The sequence below is a fragment of the Tachysurus vachellii genome, chromosome 21, assembly GCF_030014155.1.
Source record: "Tachysurus vachellii isolate PV-2020 chromosome 21, HZAU_Pvac_v1, whole genome shotgun sequence".
Classification (NCBI taxonomy): domain Eukaryota; kingdom Metazoa; phylum Chordata; class Actinopteri; order Siluriformes; family Bagridae; genus Tachysurus; species Tachysurus vachellii.
This window is the reverse complement of record NC_083480.1, coordinates 9,998,014-10,020,262: the sequence shown is the minus strand read 5'-3', so window position 1 is coordinate 10,020,262 and position 22,249 is coordinate 9,998,014. Positions and strand designations below refer to the sequence as shown.

Sequence of the window (22,249 nt, the reverse complement as noted above, 5' to 3'; positions counted from 1 at the left end):
GTGACTTACATTTTTTTTTTTTCAATTTATAACACTGAGCAATTAAAGGTTAAGGGCCTTGCTCAGGGGCCTAGCAGTGGAACCTTGGTGTAGCTGGGATTTGAACTCGCAACCTTCTGATCAGTAGTCCAACACCTTAACCACTAGGCTACTAATTTTCTTCTATGCCTAACTATGCTTTGTGTCCTATTTTTTAATAACATCAAACTGCCAAGGGACAACAGATAAAAAATTAGCCAGTTGGCTAAATCTGACAACCATGAATACTGATTTTGATTATTCACTCACAGTCATTAGTTGCTTTATCCTGGTCAGGGTGACATGGGATCTAGAGCCTATTCTGGGAACACTAGGCTTGAAGCAGGAGGACATCCTGGAGCACCATCACACACTCATTCACAGGGGCAGTTTGTCTTACCCAATCCATCCACTGGTATGTTTTTTAGGAAATGGGACGAAACCCAAACATACACAGGAGAACATGGACTGAAACTCCACACACAATAACCCGAGCTCAAAAAGATTGAAACCTGGAGCTGGGAACATTACCTGTCATGCCATTTTGTCATGCATACTGTCCCTGTTAAATAAATAAATGAATACCGTTAAGGACGTTTAACGGTGCTAAATAAGGACAGTTTTTAATAGTGTGTTCATGTGTTTGATTTATTGCATGTGCTGCTTTGTTTTCTTTTCTTAAACAGAAACTTAGAAAAACTGAAGTTTAAATTCACTTTAAAACCCTGTACCTCTTTTAACGCAGTCCGTCTCATGCAGCAGTGCCCGTCCTGCTGTGGTGGACAATACGCCACAGGAACGGGGGACTTCTGTAGACGGTCTGAAGATGTGACTGAGGTGAAGTGCTACATCACCATGAAGTGGAAAGGATGTGAGTGGGTTTAAATATTTGTACATAACCCCAAACACACAGCTGCAGTGTGCAGAATGAAGCATCACCCCTCCCTAACCCCATCCGCTCCATCCAACCACTGAACCTATACGCAGTCCAATCCAAACACACACACACATGCCAAGGGCTTACACACACATCAGAAACAAAGGTTCTTTATGTTCCGTAGTGTGGAGCTCCTTTGAAACTTTTTAGTAATTGCATGAATATAATCTGTGTAAACCCATCCTGTTTGAAGCTTTAATTGGACTTAATCTTTATCTTTTTGGAGAGGTAATTACTCTCAGCTTCTAATTATCATGAAATTTCCTATGGTATGTAGGGGTCTGCGCACACACACACACGCACGCACACACACACACACACGCGCACACACACACGCACACACACGCACGCACACACACGCACACACACACGCGCACGCACACACACACGCACACACACACACGCGCACACACACACACACACACACACACGCACACACACGCACGCACACACACGCACACACACACGCACACGCACGCGCACACACGCACGCACACACACACGCACACACACACGCACACACATGCATACACAAATCTATACCTTTAACTTTAAATTCAATAACCACAGAGAAACATTATGGATCTTTTAGTTTAGAAATTGAATCAGCAGTTTTTTTTTTAATATAAAAGCAGTTTATCTCATGCAAACCAGCAAAATGTTCTAAAGTCAAACTTGTCAGATATGTGAAAACTAAAACCATGCACACACATGAACTCACAAACACACACACATTTAATAAACAAGAGCAAGTGAGATTTACTGCAAGCATAATTTTAATACAAAAGAGAACAAAAAAGAAATTTATAATTTTAACTTTTCACTTGTACACAATCGCACCCTGTCCTTTAATCTTTTCCTCATACTGAGAGAGTTGCACAGACTCAAAAGGCGAATCCGTTTCGTAGCCCTTACCCCTTCCCTCCCTTAGACACAATAAATAAATAAAAATTACCTTCCAATTTCACTTTCATTAGATATTCATATGCTTCAGCTTGTCCAAGACAAGGCTATGTTAACAGTCATTTCATGGGGTATGTGGTGCAACCCCACAATCTGACTGTCTATACCAGCTTCCAGCTACAAAGTAGGAAGCAATTTTTTTACATAATCTAGAGGCTGTAATTGCTGGCAAAAAGGCCACCATTGAAATCAGTCAGCTTTGTGGTTCATTATATCATTAACGACCATTATCAGAAACATCATTAGAGCAAAGGCAGAAACACAAGCACAAAAAAGCACAAAACAAATAATCAGATGTAATGTAATACTAGAGTTTCCCAGAATGTGGTATTATACTGTAATGAAAAATAAATACACACTGTTTTTTTTTACACTTGAAAAGCAAAAAGCAAAGCAAAATACATTAGGATTATAAATTAACCATGAAACATTCACAATTTCTTGAAGGGATTCTCATCATGTAAAGCAACTAAAAGATCTCTGTAACATGATATGTGTAACTAATCATGGTTAAAACACACAGGTGAGTACGCCTGATATTAGCGTCAAGCTTAAAATGTAAGAAAATGTCAGTGCATGTGTGAAACTGCTGTAAGAGTCACTTATGTTCTCCCAGGATTTAGGACTTTCTTTGTTTGCTGAATGTAGAAACAAACATATGGACATCAGGCGGACATCAGATGCCATCAGTGAGAGTTAGTGGATGCTTTGTTGAGACAGCAAAGGAAGCCGTGGTCACACGACCAAGCTTCTGACTCATTAGCAAGGATGAGATGATGAATCGCTCATCACTTCCTTGAATTGTTGTTAGGTTTATCCGCAAAGAAAGAAACTAGCACACAAACCACACACACCACATGGTCTAGGTGCAGAATACTTTGTGAGGTTCTCGAGTAAAATCTGCTGAACAACAAGAAGCTTTGCATACAGTGGAGAAAATGTCAGAATCATTACCACTGTTTTTTTCCCACAGAAATCCTAAAGAAATGTGTGCCTATGAGAGTCAGTATTGGAATGGTGGCTGTACCATCTCCCAGTGTCAGCGCTTAAGAGTGGCTTGCCATTGCATATTGACAGGGCTGAGATAAAATCCCAGGTCCAGCGGTTAGTGCCACTCCATGTGTCCATGTGCGCATGTTGGTTGTTGGTTGCTTTCCAAGCTCACAAGTCACATGTTCAAGAAACTATGAAGTCAGTCATATTGTAACACAAATAAGGCAGCACTGTTATGTAGGTTGTAGAGGGCAGTTCAGGGGTAAACAGTGTCCAGGTTTTTTTTTCTTTTAGAACAGCTGGAGTAGTTAAAGATGTTCCACATCTCTATTCTCATCAATCCCACATGCCTGTGCTGGTGGCCAGGTAGATTGAGTGGCATGCACTATGAAAAGAAAATGCTGCAGCATTTACATCAGTGCCCTGTGCTGCTGTCCCCTGTCACCACCTGATGATGGTGAAAACCCACTACTTCTTAGTTGTTGGTGTTTTGGGACTGGGGGTTTTCTTGGAGATGGTAGGGATTTTAGAGGGTTTGCCGCCCGGACGGCGTGGTGTGTCTGATGTGTCCGAGCAGGCTGAGCGCGTCTCCATTAGCTCAGAAGCATCGGAGGCATCGCTGCCCCTTCGGCTGCTGGCTCTGCTCCCAGCACGGCTTCCTGCACGGCTAGCGGGTCCACTGGTTGAGGACGGAGTGCGCTTATTGTCTGAGGAGCAAGAGACAGCAATGTTCAGCACCGTAAAATCTGCCAGTTTATAATATGCTGTACAAGATATATGACAAGACTTCACAAGGATATTTTAGTATCAAAAAATAAAATGAAATGCAGCTCTGTTCACGGATTCATTCATCTTCAGTAAGCAGTCAGGGCTTAAAATCACTTAAAAACATCCAGGATGTGACACCAGGGCACCATTCACACACACACACAAGTTTCTCTCACTTAATAATTCTGAAACTTACTCTCCTCTCACCATGCAGTAGCCAGTAGAGGACAGCCTGGGTAGGCGTTTTTAGTGAAACTAACTGCAGTTGTACAGAGTCAGCTGACTGAGAGGCTCAGCTCATCACTCTGCCAGTGCGAAGAACAATATAATAAAACTGCTGTGACGAAATGATAAAAAGAACCTATAGGACTTTATTTTGGACACAAGCTGCAATTTGGTGTTTGCTTAGTTTTTAATGTTGTCTAAAAAACTTGAATTGAGAATTTGCCTCATTATCCGTTTTGTTTTACACTGTGGCAATCTGAGAGAAAAGTAATAACTGTCTGGAGGATAAAGTTTATTTTATTTTGGGATATTTGGATATTTTATATAGATTTTCTTTCTTGAATAATATAATCTGTTCATGTTTAACACTTATAACAAACAGAGTAAAAATGACTGATCCAAAAACAGACCCAAAAGAAATCAACAGTGCACAGTAATGTTTTTATAGACAGAAGACAAAACCTCCTTGTGAAAGCAGCATATATGGGAGATGCTAAAATATTCTATTTTACTATACTGAAAGCTCTGTATTTCAATCATTTCCTAAAAACAATCTGCACACAGTGGGGTTTAAAAAGTCTTAAATCTGTGAGCGGTTCCTCACCGGAGCGTGCAGGTTTAGCAGCAGATGTGGTTCCACCATTTTCACCCGTCAGAGATCCACGGCTGGAATGGAACGGTGGCCTTTTAAGCTTAGACGTGGAGGCTCCCTGCAATTAGAGAAATACAGAATTTAAACTGATGTAATGCAGTGTTCGTTATGACTAATGCTTCAGGGATTAATGTTTAAGTAAATTCTGAATGAAGAACACACTATGAACAGATTTATCTTTTAATAAAAACATGCTGACTGCAGACTGAACTTTCAACATTCATGTGTATGCCTTAAATGATGGCTTAAATGCTGCAAATGACACATCATTTGTTTTCTAATAGAGTATTTAAAATCACACAAATTGGATTCAACCTAACTAAATGACTTGCTTCTGGTTAATGATGTGTTTTCAGACACCTTTTCTCTTCAAGCTCTTTCTGTTAGTGTGTTAGGGCTCTTGGGGAAGAGGAGGCCGTGTGTTACCTCATGCCCAGGGGTGTGGCCGTGCTCTGGGCAGGACTGGCACTTGGTTGGAGTTGGAGTTTTACTGTGTGCCAGCCAGGGCTTGGCATAGCCCCGCGATTGAGATTGGGAGGACTGGGAAACGAGCAGGCAGGGAGTAGAATTATAAAGAACAGTAGGAGAAGGAAGAAAGTTTGGAAAAAGCATTGGAAGAAAAGGAAGGGAGACGGGAGGGAGGATATTGGGAAGCAAGCGAGTTCCACAGCACAGCATAGTGCAGTGTATTGGGCAGATGGTGATGAATACAAAACACAGGGTGAAATTGTGGAGAAGGGAAAATTTTAAAGCAAGGAAGGGAAGGAGGACAAAAAGACAAGAGACAAAACCCCAGAGATGACCAAGTGATTTTGACATGCAGAAACAACAATAAACACAATAACCCAACATGAACCAGTGAAAATGAAACATAATAAACAACAGTGATAGACACATGTCATAACGCACAGGAAAGACAAGAAGCTTTGTATTAAGGGACGACATTAAAACAGACTATGGACGCTATGGTTTTCATTCCAACCAATCAGGAGTCACACATGATCTATTACCCTTCAGACGACCAATCCGATTGGCTGGAAGGAAAACCTACATCAGCATTTTGAGGATAAGATTGACTTGACTCATGTAGAGAGTTATTATATTTTGCCAACTATTTTCAGTATTGAGAATGATTGTATATTAACATGAATAACAAAAAGAGACAGAAAACTAACTAGTGATTCTATCTAGAAGACGACGACTGGGGTTTAAGGATTTAACACATATGTGACTGTGTTTGCAGATGTGAAGCTTACCCTTGAGGAGGCAGTGGGTGTGGCAGGGGCAGAAGGCACAGAGGCACAGCTCTGTGCACTCTGCGAGGCTGAGGAGGAGGAGCGTGTTGGTGAGGCCGTGCGTGATGAAGGCTTGGAGCGTCGGCCACGGGAGCGGAACGCTGCCATACCCTGCGAGGCTCCTTCGGGAAGAATGAACTTCTCCCGCAACTCCAGGTTGGTACGTCCACGTGCTGCAATGAGACGGAGGGACAGGAACAAAAAAACAAAACAAAACAAAAAAAAAGCATTAATGAGTTGGACTCAGACATGACCATTAGGCAGTGAGCAGCGTAAGAGGAAAATCACTGCTCTGGCTGGATGCACACGTCAGTAAATCCCCATTAATAGTAAGTGGCAGACACAGTGCATGAGTTTAATAAGGGACATGAGCAGTAGGGCAATCATCCTCATTAGGGTTGTGCTCAGTCAGTGCCAGATACAGATTCCACTCCAAAAGCATAGCCTTTAATCTCAAAGAATCCACCACTGTGCACTTTGGAGTGCTCAGTACTAGTAGTGGGCTTTGATACAAAACCAAGAGGCGTGGTTGGTTATGGTTCAGGCACACAAAAACACCAGATACAGACACGAGCCTCTGGTCCAGAAAGAAAAGCATTCTACAAAAAACAGATACCAAACTTTGCAGGCCTAGCACACAACACACAGCCCAGAGCAGCCAACCACAGACAGAGGCAGGCAGAGAGACTGGAGAGAAGAGAGAAAAAATGAGAGGAAAAGGGCAGAGGGGGAGAGGGCTGTGCGCAATAGCAGCAGTGCACTAGAGACATGGTCACTAGCTGTCCTAAAGACTGCAACATAACCCCATTTTCCATGGTCTCAAGCAACAGCAGGGCAGCTGTTAATTGGCGGCACACCATATAATTTCTTCTCCATAAGCCAGGTATAGTCTGTAATTCGTTCCCCAGGAGCAAACCCTTTTAAGAGCTGTTGGTGCAATATTAGAAACCCAGTCTGGCCACACCCAGTTCTTGCTTTCTTCATTTTGCGATGCTCATCAGGGACACGCAGAAAAGCGCAAAGACCAGGCTAGGCTGAATGAAAATGAGAAGCATGACGCTAGCTGGCAGGAGACTGAGACGTCCCCACACGCACCCTCACCCAAAAGCACCAACACTCACACACGTACAAAGACGGAGCAGTTAGGAGATGGATCTAATGTGGGTCAATGGTTTTAGAGTTTGAGAACTGAGAGGGTGAAGGGATGATTTCAGACTGAGAAAGTTAGAGAGGAGGAGAGAGGGGAAGTGAGGTACCTCTGCAGCAGAAATAGCCAGGAGTGACTGCCACTGAGAGACATAAGAGACAACATGAAGTAAAACCAAACACACTTTTAACTCCACTCACACAACTTGGAAGAAAGATTTCATACTCTCTCTCTCTCTCACATGTACACAGTGACTATACTGTAGATACTATAGATAAATATGGCCACAAAATCTATGTGCTCAGTTTACACCATCATCATGTCATTTAAATGAGGACTCTGGAACATGTGGTCCAGCCCTCGGCGCTGTAAAACACATAGCCACAATACAAGCACACAGCAGGGAAAGGACAGTTAGTTTAGTGCTACAGTCAGCCAACAGAGCACAGCACTGCACACAAGAACTAAAGATGATCTGAGTAAAAACAAGAGGAAGTGAGAGAAAGACAGAAAGAAGAACCCAACCTATACGAGATGATATGGAGCAGCTGGAGTCGGAGCGAAGGATTTTAAGTCCTGGATGTTGCACTGAGGAGAGAGAAATAGAGAGAGATAGAGGGTGGGGAAGAGGGAAAGGGAAGGAGAGATCCAGGGATCATGCATCATGCACCATGATTTAATAGTGAGTGTGAGAAAGAGAGAGAGAGAGAGAGAGAGAGAGAGAGAGAGAGAGAGAGAGAGAGAGAGAGAGGGAATGGAGCTAAATATATAATCATGCATGTAAAAATAAATACCAAAGACATAGCAAATGATCAGAGGTCTGAATGGTCCAAAGAGGTAAAAAGACATATGAGAGAATCTCACAACAGAAAAAAAAGGATTGATGGGTGATGGATGACGTGATGACATAACTGACAAATTTTCCAGTGCTTTGGTAAAAAGTAGAATTTCTTTTATTTAAAATTACAATTTTGTAGTGTTACATCCTGGAGGTGAAATAGGCTTAATTGGAATTATATGCCAGAGCACCACACAAAATAGCCTGTAATACTGGACTGGGGTAAAATGTGAAGATTTAAATAAATAAATAAATAAATAAATAATAAAAAAATTTACCATGTTGGGAGACGGATAAATGTGAATATGTAAAAGGTTCTCTGGTCTGATGGACCTTTAAATCTTGGCAAAAAGAGTTACATGTTATGCTTGAAGGGAACCCAATGCTGCTTATGAATCTGCAAAGACAATCCCCAAAAGTGAAGCATGGTGGTGATAGCATCATACTGTGCTTTTCATCAGCAGGGGCTGAGAAACTGGTCAGGGCTGAGGGCAAAATGGGTAGAACCAAATGTAGTACACCTGCTCAAAAAACAACCCTGCTCCAGTCTGTATGATACTTGAGACTAGGAAAAAGATTCAGCTTCCAAAAAAGACAATGACCTGTCAGTGGTTCAAAAAAAATGCCCTACAGTAAATGTGCTGGAAGAGTCTATAGCAAAAGCGAGAAAATACTCTTCACTAATGATTTCTATCCACTATTACAAAGCTTAGCAATTTTTCCAAGAAGTACAGGGAAAATATTCAGGCTCAAAATGTTTATAATTTAGATGTTAATAGGGACATATCACTGAACATCAGCAACTGTAACTGCAGCCAAAGGTGCTTCTTCCAAGCCCACCATGGGGTAAGTGCTTATGCAACCTCTTTTTGTTACAATGAGAAAATATTTTTGTACCAAATATTTTGTACCACTAAATGTTATACTTAATGTATAAATCAAATGTGAAAAATCCTAATTTGTGTCCATTTCAATTCAGGTTGTAACACTAGAAAAAGTTCGAGGGGCGGTAAATGATTACTTATTCAAGGCACTGTACATTAGAACATGATAGCAATGTGTCTGTCTTTGTGCCTGTCAGGGTTTCAGATCCAATGCAGCTGTCTGAAACATGTCTTACCTGAAAAAATACATCGGCTCCCTTATACAAAGCTGTTTGTTTGTGTTTGTGTTAGGGTGTGTGTACGAGCGTGTGCATGTGTAAATAAGCCTTACCTCTGCAAGGGTCGTTCTTGACCAGGAACTCGTCCAGCGCCATCCAGCCCCCTCCCACCCGTACCATGACTGTGCTGCGCAGGATCCGTACCAGGCGCAGCTGCTGAGAGTCCCCAAACTGAAGGAGGGAGAGAGATGACGTGCAGAAAGAAGCAAAAGACACAGTGAAAGACAAGAGAAGTAAAAGAAGAGCATTAGAATTATTCGATAAATTGAGATTACATTTTTACAAATGAAGATAAATAAGTATCTATACAGAAACAGAAAGCACAGAAAAAAATTACATTATCATGCAAAAAACATGCATTTTAGATTCTAGATGATTCAGGATCAAGCTCAGCCCAATGTCCCATAGGTCTCTAAAAGCTCTACAATGTTTACCATAGTATTTTAAAAGCTGACATATTCAAAAAAATAAAATATGTCTATAAATTAAAAAAAAAATTAAAAAATACACTATACAGTGTTTACAGAATACTCAGCTATATTCATTCTAGATTAGCTTTAGATTAATTGCATAAATATTTTATTGACTTTTTTTCATATATAATTGTCTAATTAGATTCCTAGATCTCTATTTGCTCTTTAAATTATCTGATTTTTTTACACTGCGAGTTGAGTACTATAAATACTATAATATAATAAATACTATGGCAAAAATATTTTACTAAGTCACGAAATCTCAAGAACACAGCCTTGGACAGATTGCTCCTCCACCAAAGACATTAAAGGACATTTTTACAACAATCACACCACCAAATATTTTCAGTATCATTAAAATAACATTTAAACATTCACCCTTACAAAAATATAACACACTGACAGGGCCTGTGATATCTGCTCCGGAGTTGGAAGTGGACACATTCCCAGCATATTTGGGTAATGGCTATGTAACCATGCGACCCAGACAGGAAATGCCCAGTAACTGGCTCAGAGAGGTTCAAACAAATATCTGTACTATATTTAATAGCTTGTAGTGTGGATTAACTCTTTCTGCCATGTTCAGTTTAAAGGTTTTGTCTGGTCGTTCAAATTTAGGGTTGCAATCCCTAACCAAATCTAGAACAGATTTCAGAGGCCATATCACAAACACTCCAGTCACTTTACCTGGTTCCCAAGGAAGAACTACAAAAAATCCAGCAGACATGGAGAAGGAATACAAACAAGGAAAAGAAAGAAGAGAGAGTATGAAATAACATGTACAAACACAAATGCTGAAAACAGTAAATTCACTACGCTGTTCTATATTAAAACATGTCTAATTCAATGACGAGTCATTATTAACATTACATTACTAGAACTAAAGATGGATTAAGACAAAAATGTGTTTCACTTAATGCTTGTAAATGGATTAGAGTGCTTGTAAATGGCAGAAAGGTGAAGTACAGAAGAGAGATGAGATGAAAGCAACAGACAGACACAAACAGAGACACACAGCTCAGTCTGTATGTGTGATGGACCTGAAGCATGTGAAGTCTTGCTGTAGGTATCATTACCCAGCGGATAATGATGTAGGGACAAAACATGAAAACAATGCAGCTCCTTCATTCACTGGATAAACGGGGTGGACATTAGTTTTGAGAGGTTCTGAGAAGCACACATTGCATACACTGTTGTGTAGTGATGCAGTGGTTTGTACAGTGAGCAGACTTACACATATAGCAGTGCACCTTTAACCCAAAATGGCAAGAGATCAATATGTTAAGATGGTTGTGATGGTTAGAACTATAAAAGTGTGAGCATGACACTGTAGCATGATGTTTAGTAAACAACTTGATTAATATACATTAGTTCACCTGTAATCAGCTTAAATTATTTCTAGTCATTAATATACATTATTCTTTATGTTTTACTAACTCATAACTTACCCTGTACTTGTTCTCCCCAATCTGCTCGACCTGGAACCTCTTAGCACACTTGCACTGGGCCACTTGTCTGGTGACCTACGTGGAGAAAGTATTACCTTATAAATAGTTATAAAGGGAAGATGGGAATGCTGAGGGATCTGATAAGACGATATATTACCTCGTCTTCAATCTTGTCTGCATCTGTAGTGGGTCTGTAAGCATCCTTATTAGGATGCAGAGCTGCCACAAACTCGTAGTAATCAATGTAACCGTCACCATCACGGTCAAAGATGTCAGCCACTGCAGTCATCTCCAGCTTGCTGGTGGGGAATTCTGTAAAGATCGAAGTACATAAAATTATATTAATGCACAGACTCACTGTTTTTCAAAGGCTATTTCAGTCAAGAGATGTTAAATTCTCAGACATTACAGTAAAATGTGTTGATATGGTATTTAGGATGCATATTGCTGTTTTATTATTAAAACAAAACTATACTAAGACTCATAACACATTTTATTTTCATTTGACCAATTACTTGACCAAGGATCTTTCAAAAGGTATGACTTATTATGCATTTGTACCTTATTATATTAATATGTACACTAAATACGTACTTGAAGCCAGGATGCCATCGATAAATTCCTGCCGAGTGATTTTGCCATCTTGGTCCTTGTCGATGCGTCTGAAAAAGTCCATGACGCGAGACTTCTTATGATTCATCCAGCGCATGTACTTCTTCCTCCACACATCAAAGTCAAAGTTGGCAAATTCCTTCAGCTGCAATGTTGTAAGACACAAAAAAAGTCAAATGAGATAAAAAAAATAAATAAATAATGAAATATATTAGACTGCACTACAGTAATTAATCTAATCTAATCTAAGGACAAACTTCACCATAAAAAAGGGACAAACTTAACTTTCAATTTTCTAATAGTATTTTGTTTTAAGAATTAAATGAATTTCTTTTGCTTTTAATATATTATTCATGGGTTTGTTTTGTCTGTCATATATCCTGATGATGCCATTTTCACTTCTACAAGATTAGCTGTCCAGCTAATTAAACAATAGTGAGTTGCACTATCCATACTTAGTGTAGAACATTTACAATTAAAGTAAAATAAAGACAATACAAAATGCTGTACCTCTTCTAGCCTGTCGAGGGCATCATGGAGCTTGCGCTGGCGGTCGAGGGCTAGTAGCCAAACCTGTTGCCATCGTGAGCAGAGCTGGTTAAGACGAGGGTTTCCTCCAGTTACCTGCATGGCAGGCTGCTGCTGCTGTTGCTGCTTACCTGAGGACAAGAAAGCAAACATATCAGTTAACAATCTGTATTCACACTAATCATATCTACATTACACAAATATTTAACAAAGTACAATGTGCTCTGTTCATGAACATGGGTGTATACAGTACATTAGAATAAGAAAAGCCACTTACGGGCACCCCGTCTCTCAGCAAGACTGCTAGAAGTTTCTGATGGTTTTCTCTTGTAGGTTTTTGTCACTTTATCTACGTCAGGTTGTTTACGAGTCATCTCCTCCATGAAGACCTGACGGAGGTGTACAAATACAATTTAAATTTCCTGGCAATCTCATTATGGATATATATATACACACACAAACACACACACAATTTAGTCAACAGATTCTACTAATTCTATTGCCAGTTCTGGGTCAATTGTAGCCCCGCCCACCTGGTGTTCTGTGATCAGTGTTTTAAGCTGAGTGATGTCCTGGGGGAGGGGCTCGGTATCACGTTGCACTAATGTAGTTTCCGCCCACTGTAGCCATGACAACAGCTCTTCTAACAGTGTTGCATTGTTGAGTAGTTCTGTGAGTGCTGCCTCCAGCCGCTGCTCATGCTGCTTCGCCCAGGTTAAAACCTGGAGAATACATAAAAGCTTCCTGTTAGGTACCTAGGTATATAGCAACAGGTTAGACTTTAAAGGTGGGATTTAGATAATGGAGAAATGAAGACAGTGTGTGTGTGTGTGTGTGTGTGTGTGTGTGTGTGTGAGAGAGAGAATAGAGATAAATATATAATCATGCATGTAACAAACGAAGTACAAATTAAAACACTGTCTTACTATTAGACAAAACTGGACATCATGCATCACTTGTATTTGACACGCTGCACTCAATCAAATACAACCATAACCTTTTATTATAACTGAAATTATCTGCTGTGTGACATGGCAAGAAGGATTTTAGGAGTAATTCTCATCTATGTGTAGTAAGATATTTATCACAATTACTGACATTTTTTGTGTTTATTTAGGATGCACTATTACAAAACCGAATCCAAATAAACTTTCGCACTGATCTGCAGTGATGACATGCTGGTGCACATCTTTAAACTTGCTGTAAAGATCAAAATCCTTTTCATCCTTTTCTCTCTCAAATTTTGACAGAACAGCAGCTAATAATGACAGCTACACTACCTCCTCAAAGCGGGCCCTGATGATGGTGATCCAGTGTTTGATGGTGGTGATACAGTCAGGATGGCACACTGCCAGTATGGCCTCCCCCATGCCAGCTGCTTTGTTCACATCCACTCTCTTCTCTTCTACAGTCTGCATGAAGTCACGATGTGTGTGCAACAAGGCCTGCAAAGTCTCCACCTCCTCTGGCAGGATGCCTCGGAAACGCAAGGTTTGCTCTGCCTCCGAGAGCCACTCCAATAACATCTGGACTGCTGTGCGGAACTCCTCAGCCTGTGAAGGGTCATGAGGAGAGGAGGATGTAAAAGAAAATGATGCACAGCTTTGTTTCAGATGTATTTTTATTTTGTTTACTATTACAGCAACTGCATTTACAGTAGGGTATTTTTTTTCACCTGTTTGAGAGCCTGCTGGAGACGGGTCTGTTTGGAGACAGACAGTGCGCAGACGGTGTCCCAGCGGTTGCTGAGCTCCTGCAGCTGAACTTTGACCCATGCAGTGTCATCCCTGCCTGTCTCCATGAGCTCCCGAGCAGAACGTTTTAGGGCCTGAATGTTACTGGTCCTTTTCCCTAGCTCCTTTTGGAAGGCCTAAAAACAACACCAACAATCTCGATTTTAGCCAAACTATAAGCTCCATGGCACCTCCCCAGGTAATATTTCACTTAATATTGGTCCCTTAATCCCTGGTACCTTATGGGAATCCATGAGATTAGAGACAAGGTCCAGGTCTCCATGGACAGGCTGGTCTTCAGCCAACTGTGGCTCTATGCGGTACAACCAGTCCACAAGTGCCTGCAGAGCCTCTGCAAACTGACCCGAGAACAGCAAGGCCTCCTCCAACTTATGCTGCCTGAGAATGAGAAAAACGGTAGAAACTTTAATTCTTTAAATCTTTTCTTTCTACTTTTATATCAAATGATTCCGTGATATTAATGATTATATAACGATTTTTACCTTTCAACACTCTTCCCACACACAGTGTCCCACTTGTCTCTGACCTCCCCGAGGAGATGGTCTAGTTTCTGTGTGTCAGATGGCAGTGTAGCTTTGTCTCTCATGGCCTTCCCAGAGCGCACAGTGGTGTCATATACTGGCTGCTTAGAACCAAGAGCCTTCTGAAACTCCTACAAGTGAGTGAATGACAGGGAAGAGAACGTGTCATCATAATGATGTGTCCGAACAAATTTATAACAAAACCATCTACATATCTAAATATAACTAGTTTAATAGAAAAAATTGAAGCGTTAAGTTTTTTTTGGCCCAGCAGGTGGCACCAATCAGCAAAACATCAGTAACAATTTTTCTCTGTTAGCTTTGGCACCTAACTCAGCTTTGGCACTTAATATATAGACTTATCCCCAGACATTTAATGTTTATATGGGTTGGCACTCCGTCCAGGGTGTATCCTGCCTTGATGCCCAATGACGCCTGAGATAGGCACAGGCTCCCCGTGACCCGAGGTAGTTTGGATAAGAGGTAGAAGATGAATGAATGAATGAATTAATGTTTATAATTTTTACAGTTGTACCTTATGTTTAGTGAGCTGTACTTTGATTTTATCTGGCTCATTAGAGATTTCCAGCTCAGAGTCCAGTCTTTTCTCAGCCTCCTCCAGCCAGTCTGTCAGCTTCCTCCAGGCCTCATGGAACTAACCACAAAACACACAAATTAATAAAATGTTCACCATATCAATAATAAAAAAAGAATGAAGGACAAGGTTACCTGTTTGGCTCTCTTGCGAGCCTCATCCAGGTGCCGTCCCCTATCCAGAGACCTCTGAACCAGCTTGTCCCAGCGAGCTTGCACACTCAACAGGAGGTTCTTGATGAGCACCACATCCTGTTTGAGGCTAGCAAAGCGCAGCTGAGATCCTGCCTTCTCCAGAGCCAACACCTGCTCCCTGTGTGTGTTCACCTCATTTACAAACACCTGAGGAGCATAAAGCACCAGGACAATAGTCAGTGTTGTGGCAGTTGAGTAAAACAATTAGATGTGTGTTGAGGCCTAGGCAATTCCATCACATGGTGAAAGGACTATGAGTACCATCAATCTAAAAACCCTTAACCCTGGTCTGTTTCACCACTGTGTTTTTAAAAATGCTCCTTGCTTCTCATGAACTTTACAGGACAAAAGCCAAGGAAATATTATAACCTAAATCAAGCCCGTGTTGTTCATTTTGTCTAAACATATTGATGTTGTCTTAAGTTGATGACTCAAGGTTTGTTATGGGCAAAACATTCTATTTTTTTTTTTGCCAGCCATAGCAACATCCAACAGCTTTTCCCAGACCACCACACATACATTTTTAGCAATGAAACATTTCAGCAAAGACAGAGCACAATTACACCAGTAAACACCTAAATTATAACAGCCAAACGTCACCTTGTGCTCATCTATCTGGAAGAGGACAGTATCAAGGATGAGACTAGGTGGCTGAGCCATGTTCAGAGTCTGCTCAGCCTGCGTCAGCCAGTTAATGGTGTCCTGCAGCGACGATTGGAATCCTGTTGCCAGTGATACTGCTTCCTCCAGCTTAGCCTGATGACAAACCAATGAAAGAAACACTGAGAACCAGATGGTTACACCAATAACTAATTAAATCTTGAGTAAAATGACACTGGGCTATAGTAGTTACAAGGCATGTTATCATACCCTCCTGTCGTCCATCTTGGCATTCAGACTGGTCCACTTGTTTTGGAGCAGGGCCAGGTTCTGCTGGGTTTGAGTGGTACCAGGGCTTGTTTCCTCACCCCCTCTGGCCAACAGCATGGACTCTCCCTGGTCTTGTAGTCGGTGGTACTGTTCACCACGCTGTGCCAACTGAGCCTGCAGCTCCTGCAACACACACAGTTGCGTATAGAGTGATCATCACACAGAGCGTACTCTCAAGTTTATTGAAAATGATATTAAGTTTACATTGCTTCTGGAAAACTGAGGTCAGATTGCTAGTGTGCATATACACACAGTTTCAGTATTATTTGTATGTTGCTGTGTACCTTTACGTCAATTAGATTTTTGCATAAATGGTTGTAATATTAAGATATCAATAGAAATTTTGGACATTTTCTACATAAAAAAAGGTAAAATAAAAATGTGCGTTCAGGTTTTCATTTTATGGACTACAATAATGTACAACTGCTTTGATCTAATGGTATATAAAGCATACGGAGATGAGCGTAGAGTTTTCTATACTGGTCTGTAGAGAAGTGTTTACCATGTGCTGCTGCAGCTGCTCCCTGGCTGTCTCTGGAAGGCCACCTGTGGGTTTGGCTGCTGATAGCTGACTCTCTGTGCGTCTCAGCCACTGCAGGAACTCCTCCAGCTCACCATGGAAACCCTCCGCCTGAACAGAGCACAGTCGACTTATCAACAATGCTCACTATTAATATTAAAGATACTGTCCTTGCTGCTAAGTACCCTTTCAGAGTCCAAAGTACACTTAATCCTTTGCCATTCTGACCACAAATACTATACAGTTTGCTTAAGGACAGGCAGTAATGTGTTAGGTAGTGTTGTAGTAGAGCACCTGCTGCAGTGCCGTTTCTAGTAGTTTCTGTCTCTCATCTGTCTTCAGGAGTATGTTGTCCCAGCTGTGGTTCAGCTCATCCAGCTGGTCTCTCAGGTGGCTAGCCTCGTCTCCAGGACTGGACTCCAGCAGCTCTGACCCTGCACTGTTCACTGTCTCCACTGTGGCTCGATGGGACAGGACGTCGTTGCGCAACACCTGGAAAGCCCAGACAAATAGGAATGAACACTAAATGAAGAAAGACAATGCACAGTGAAGAGTAGGAAACTAAACTAAAGCACTAAATCAGATGTCAGCTCAAGGAAATGAAACAAGATGAAGGGAACAGATGGGAAAATCTGTGTTGCATGCAGTGACTATTCAGAGTATATATATAAAGAGTAAAGAGACATATTAGAGATATTAGAACAGGACACTTCCAAGAAAAAGAAGGGCTAAATGAAACTATTAAAGCATATCCACCATTCGATAATAACATTTACTATATTGATTGTAATAAAAAGTTTTTTTATTAACGCATTACTTATATGTAGTTTTTTTTTTTTGGATGTTTTGTTTATTTCAACATCATTCAGTTTTTAAATTGGAAAATTGAACCCAGCTTTATCATGTGCTTACATGGTGTTTGGCCAGCTCAATCTCGATGGCTTTGGGGTCGGAGCTGACGGGTCTTTGGGTGTCCAGGGTGGCATGTGTGTGGCTTAACCAGGACTGCAGCTCAGATAGAGCGTGCTGAAACTGACCCAGGGCTAGAAGAGCTCCTTCCAGCTTGTGCTGAGATAAAGGAAGCATAAAGGAAAAAAGGTATCAGTCATCATCAGTATAACTTATGATCATCAAGGGGACACAGGACACTGGTTAAGTAAGAGAGCTGGTTGAGGCATGCTAACCTGTCTGAGAGTGATCTTGTCTCCGAGATTGTCCCACAGGTGCCTGAGCTCAGTGAGAGGTTCATGGATCATGTCTCTGTCTGCTTGGTCAGAAACCTTTTTGAGCAGTAGCTCCCCCTGGTGGCACAGTTTCTCCATGTCTATCTGCTGCTGGTACACTTCAACCTTGAATTGCTTTTGGAAAAGAAAATGAGTTTAGATTTGGTTTAATCTGCAGATTCACTGAAAAAAAAAGGTAAGAAAACTGATCTAAACCTTGAGCTCCTCTATCTGTTGTTTGACGGTGCTGAGGTCAGTTCCTACGGTTTGCATGTCGCACAGTTTGATGACAGCGTTGTCTATGTAGTCAAACATACCCTAGATGGCAGAAATCCTCATTAGCATGCTTATGCATTCTTTACATCAGTGTTGCATCAGTTAGCGGTTCAGTATCAGTGCCAGAGCCACCCACCTGCAGAGCGTCCTGATATTGCACAGAGGCTGTCATAGCCTCCTCCAGCTTCTCCATCCTCTCTCTCCATGTGCGGTTCAAGCCTTCCCAGGCAGCGTTCATCTAGAGGAAAGGTAAAAAGGTCTAATTTTAAGTCAAAGAAAAACATTTGGTTTTGGATACATGGCCAGTGGGATTTAAAAAAAAAAAGTTCCTGGATGATGTTTCTGCTCTTACCTCATCGATGGTCTTCTTGACCTCTGGTTTCTCAGTTTCTCCACAAGCAAAGATGAGGTCAGCTCCCAGTGTGCGAACAATCTCCAGCTCCTCCCTCAGGCCGTCTGTCTCTGCTTTGATGGCCTGAGAAGGTCACAGAGGAGACACACAGTTAAAGAAACAAACAGAGAACTATTTAATTTCCACAACACCGTTTCAGCGGATGTAGATGTAAAATGTAAAACTATTGCTTGTGCTAATTAAAGAAACTGATACATGCACCCATTATATATTTAACTATTTAAATAAAAATATATGGTTTGTTTTGACCAGAACAGAACCTCCAGAGCAATATTTGATTATTACCCCTAGTAATAATTTCTTCACCCTCCAATGCTGGTCATATTATACAACTGTATGCAGTTTTATTCTATTGCATAGAAAATTCTAACATAAAATTAAGTGTATATTAAAAAGAAAGAAAATGTCAGTTTAAACATCTGTATCTACCTTTATAAATGTCATTTACATATTCTCTAATTAATCTATGACTTATCTGATTTCAGCTCTGGAAATAATGAGGGCTATGGCAAAGCACGATTAAATATGCAAACCTGAATTACATTTACAATTGCAGGTGAATTACAATTCACCTGCTGCATTACACTTACCTCTGCTGCCTCTATCTGCTGTTTGATCAGTGATGGATCCACCCCAGGGTCCTCTAGCTCTTTCACAATTTCCTGAGAGTCTCGCAGAGTGCTCAGCAGGGCTGCCATATCAGCCCAGAATTTTCCGGCTAAGTCCTGTACATCCTGCAGTTTTCCTTCTCTCTCTTCTGCCCTCTGTCTGATCTCATCCCACAGGGAGCGGAGTCTCAGGAGCCGAGATCTCACAGCTGCAAAATAACACACACATGAATATATATGAAATCTATATAATTCATGTGAGCTTGCTGTAAAGGAGCACTCACCCTGAGCAGCAGGGTCATCATGTGCGGCACGGGTGATGAGCTCTTCCCCACGGGCACATAGGGCGCTAAAGGAGGGCAGCAGTTTGTCTAGTTCTAGCCCAGCTGCCCGGTGCTCTGCTAGCTGTTCACGGATCTTCTCCACTTCAGCTGCGACCGGAGGAGGCAGCCGCAAACGCTGCACTGCTCCCTCCAGGGTCTCCAACAGGGGGTCCATCTTATCATGGAACTGAATCAGAAATACAAGTGTATATAAATATCCAGTGCACAAATATATCTGTTTATCTGTTTGTCGATGTCTGTCTGCCTTTCTATCCATCTCTCTCTTTTTCTTTCTGTCTCTCTCTGTCTCGGGTTCTGTCTGTATTCCTCTCGCAGTCTGTCTGCTTACATAAAGCTACACTACACTTTGATGACTATTTCCAAATAATTATCTTTGATAGAGGAAAAAGTTCGACTAGTAGCCTAGGCTAAGATTATGCTCTACCACTAATGCTAGTACTGCAAGTGGTCTACGATCAGTGGAAACTCCCAATTGGGCCCTGATAAACATCTATATTAGCAATCTTTTACAGACTGGCTGTGTCTCAAATTGCTTAGTAGCATTCTAAACAGTGTACCATTACAAGTAGGTACAGTACACTACTATGACATACTGTTTAGATCAGTTGTATGCAATTTAGAACAAATTACCAGGAGAAAATGAGGACAAGGGAAAGACATTATTCAGGGAGTATCAAGAACAAACATAGAAATATGTTTTATCATCATAAACATTTGGTAAGACAGGGACTCATATTAACTGTCTCATCAATAGCGTACATTATTCTACATTCTGGAAGCAAAGATTTTGCATGTTTCATCACAAAAGAGGTACGTTTCCACCCAATTTCTGTCTTCTGGTGTCTAAAAACACCAAAACAATTGATGTTAATCAGATCTATATCTACTTTTGTGCTGATAAAATAACACCATGCATTTCAGGATTAGAAGAAATAACATGCCAAATAACTTACAAAACACTGGGTTTATGCCTTTAAGATGGACATGGAGTTGCAGAGTGAATAATGGAGTTCTTACCTCTGTCAGCTGTGGGTGTTGTAGAGAGCAGTGATGGTGAACACACAGCACATCCACAGTGAGTGATGGGATGGAGAGATGGATTGCACAAACACACATGAAATGGGGAAAGTAAAGGGGAAAACAACAGGAAGGTGCAACAAGCCAAGGAAATAGGTGGAGTAAAGAGGGACAGACACAATAAATGCACACCAGGGGCATGATGAAGGCAAGTGGAAGTGAGAGTGAAATAAGAGTCAAGTGCAGAGACAAGTGCAGTAACAGTACGGTACAATTAAAGGGATGGGGTGGAGAGACAATACAATGTGTTAATCAAATGACATGCAAACAAGCCAGCAAGCATATCAATAACAAGCTTTCAGCTAATTGCTGATGTGATAGAATTTTAATAATGAATATTACAGATTTTTTTAATCAAATGTAAAAGTGAAACTATGTGAACTAGTGAACTATTTCTGCAACCATTATTTCTGTAATAAACTGTTTATGACCATGTAGTATGTAAGTTTTCTAATTAAAGGTTAATGATGTATTAATCAATAAGTAGTATTTAGACATATTTAGATTTGGGTGATATTAGGTGATCATTTCTATGTAACTGAACAAACACTCAGTTATATAGAGGTGGACTTGTCGTGCGGACATGCCACCAATAATAACACACCTGTGCAGACTGCGAGAAGGCCTCATCCAGTGCTGCAGCTCGACATTTGACGTCCTCTTTGATGGCCAGGTAGCGTCGTTCAGCCTCGCTGTAGCGCTGTCTCAGTGCTGCTCCCTCTTGGACACTTAGCTCAGCCAACTGTGGGCCAATCTTCAGTAGCTTGTCAATGTGGGGTTTGTGCTCGGCTATAGACTCTCTCAGCAGCTGCAAGGAGAGCAGAGTTTGAATGAAAATGAGTGTAAAAATAACTACTGTCATATTCACAAGGAAAAGAAATTAGGTCTATGAGAAATTAAAACTTGTAATTGTGATGAAACACATGCACTGACCCTCATCTGGTCCTGCTGTTGTCGGAGAGCCTCTGTGTCAATGGCAGGGGGAGGCAGCTGGGTTATGAGGGCCTCTGTCTCACCCAACCATGGGTCCAGCTCCTCATATGTCTCCCAGAAGCGGGCCACCAGCACCTGAGCCTGTTCCAGTGCTGAGAATCTTTCCGCATGGTTCTGACTCACCGCCTCATAGCGAGTGCTCAGTGAATTGGTCTTTACCTACAAGGCCGTTAGGGATGCAGCTTAATTTGGTTTCTTATGAGCCATTAATGTGAATGCCATTTGAAATTTGAATTTACTTATGCATAAAGAATATTCATTTATTTTAGAAAAAGAAGCAACTGCTCAGTTGTTCAAAATGATTTGACACTGTTCCATACCTCTCTCTCACACACACTCACTCACCCACGCATGTACACACATGCCCACTTTTCCTCCCTCACCTTCAGTGCTTCTCTCTGCTGGTCACTGCAGCTCTCAAGGATATCCTCTCGTGTGTGGAGAAGCTGGTCCACTGTGTCCTTGTGGCGGATGATGTCGATGTTGAAAGCTCTCTGGACTTGGAGCTGAGCCACAGTCACGTCTGGTTCCAGACTAAGAGGCCCCAGGGAAGCCAGTTTCCTCTCGGTCTCCCCCACCCAGGTCAGTTCTGCATCCACTGCCTCCTCATACTGCCACACAATTGTTTCTTGACTTAATATTGAAAATCTTTAATTTAAACCATATTTATTTGTTTATCATTTCAATGGAACATTGCAGCCAGAAGCAGAAGTGAATGCAAAGTTGTTAGTTGCCTTGACTGC

At 41.3% G+C, this 22,249-nt stretch overlaps 1 protein-coding gene across 11 annotated transcripts in view; it reads right to left on the bottom strand.

Annotated features, from left to right (window-relative positions):
* Nucleotides 1-1,713: 1,713 nt before the first annotated feature.
* The window catches only part of macf1a (microtubule actin crosslinking factor 1a), a 157,399-nt gene continuing 136,863 nt past the window's right edge, over nucleotides 1,714-22,249 (bottom strand). For 7 of the 11 annotated variants that reach the window (XM_060897620.1, XM_060897621.1, XM_060897631.1 and 4 more), the window contains 33 exons: nucleotides 21,890-22,117; nucleotides 21,447-21,665; nucleotides 21,118-21,321; nucleotides 19,377-19,602; nucleotides 19,075-19,301; nucleotides 18,425-18,547; nucleotides 18,209-18,310; nucleotides 18,013-18,114; nucleotides 17,758-17,931; nucleotides 17,486-17,641; nucleotides 16,868-17,065; nucleotides 16,556-16,684; nucleotides 15,994-16,176; nucleotides 15,724-15,879; nucleotides 15,064-15,270; nucleotides 14,870-14,989; nucleotides 14,296-14,465; nucleotides 14,032-14,191; nucleotides 13,735-13,929; nucleotides 13,340-13,612; nucleotides 12,593-12,781; nucleotides 12,337-12,448; nucleotides 12,042-12,190; nucleotides 11,514-11,676; nucleotides 11,077-11,231; nucleotides 10,920-10,994; nucleotides 10,159-10,176; nucleotides 9,052-9,169; nucleotides 7,524-7,586; nucleotides 5,813-6,024; nucleotides 4,983-5,096; nucleotides 4,509-4,614; nucleotides 1,714-3,618 (listed from right to left, as the gene is read on the bottom strand). In XM_060897620.1, the coding sequence (XP_060753603.1) occupies nucleotides 3,380-3,618; nucleotides 4,509-4,614; nucleotides 4,983-5,096; nucleotides 5,813-6,024; nucleotides 7,524-7,586; nucleotides 9,052-9,169; nucleotides 10,159-10,176; nucleotides 10,920-10,994; nucleotides 11,077-11,231; nucleotides 11,514-11,676; nucleotides 12,042-12,190; nucleotides 12,337-12,448; nucleotides 12,593-12,781; nucleotides 13,340-13,612; nucleotides 13,735-13,929; nucleotides 14,032-14,191; nucleotides 14,296-14,465; nucleotides 14,870-14,989; nucleotides 15,064-15,270; nucleotides 15,724-15,879; nucleotides 15,994-16,176; nucleotides 16,556-16,684; nucleotides 16,868-17,065; nucleotides 17,486-17,641; nucleotides 17,758-17,931; nucleotides 18,013-18,114; nucleotides 18,209-18,310; nucleotides 18,425-18,547; nucleotides 19,075-19,301; nucleotides 19,377-19,602; nucleotides 21,118-21,321; nucleotides 21,447-21,665; nucleotides 21,890-22,117 (5,265 nt within the window). In that variant the 3' untranslated portion in view covers nucleotides 1,714-3,379. The remainder of the gene's footprint in view (nucleotides 3,619-4,508; nucleotides 4,615-4,982; nucleotides 5,097-5,812; nucleotides 6,025-7,523; nucleotides 7,587-9,051; nucleotides 9,170-10,158; nucleotides 10,177-10,919; nucleotides 10,995-11,076; nucleotides 11,232-11,513; nucleotides 11,677-12,041; nucleotides 12,191-12,336; nucleotides 12,449-12,592; nucleotides 12,782-13,339; nucleotides 13,613-13,734; nucleotides 13,930-14,031; nucleotides 14,192-14,295; nucleotides 14,466-14,869; nucleotides 14,990-15,063; nucleotides 15,271-15,723; nucleotides 15,880-15,993; nucleotides 16,177-16,555; nucleotides 16,685-16,867; nucleotides 17,066-17,485; nucleotides 17,642-17,757; nucleotides 17,932-18,012; nucleotides 18,115-18,208; nucleotides 18,311-18,424; nucleotides 18,548-19,074; nucleotides 19,302-19,376; nucleotides 19,603-21,117; nucleotides 21,322-21,446; nucleotides 21,666-21,889; nucleotides 22,118-22,249) is intronic. The other 4 variants (XM_060897627.1, XM_060897623.1, XM_060897622.1 and 1 more) reach the window with 4 other exon arrangements.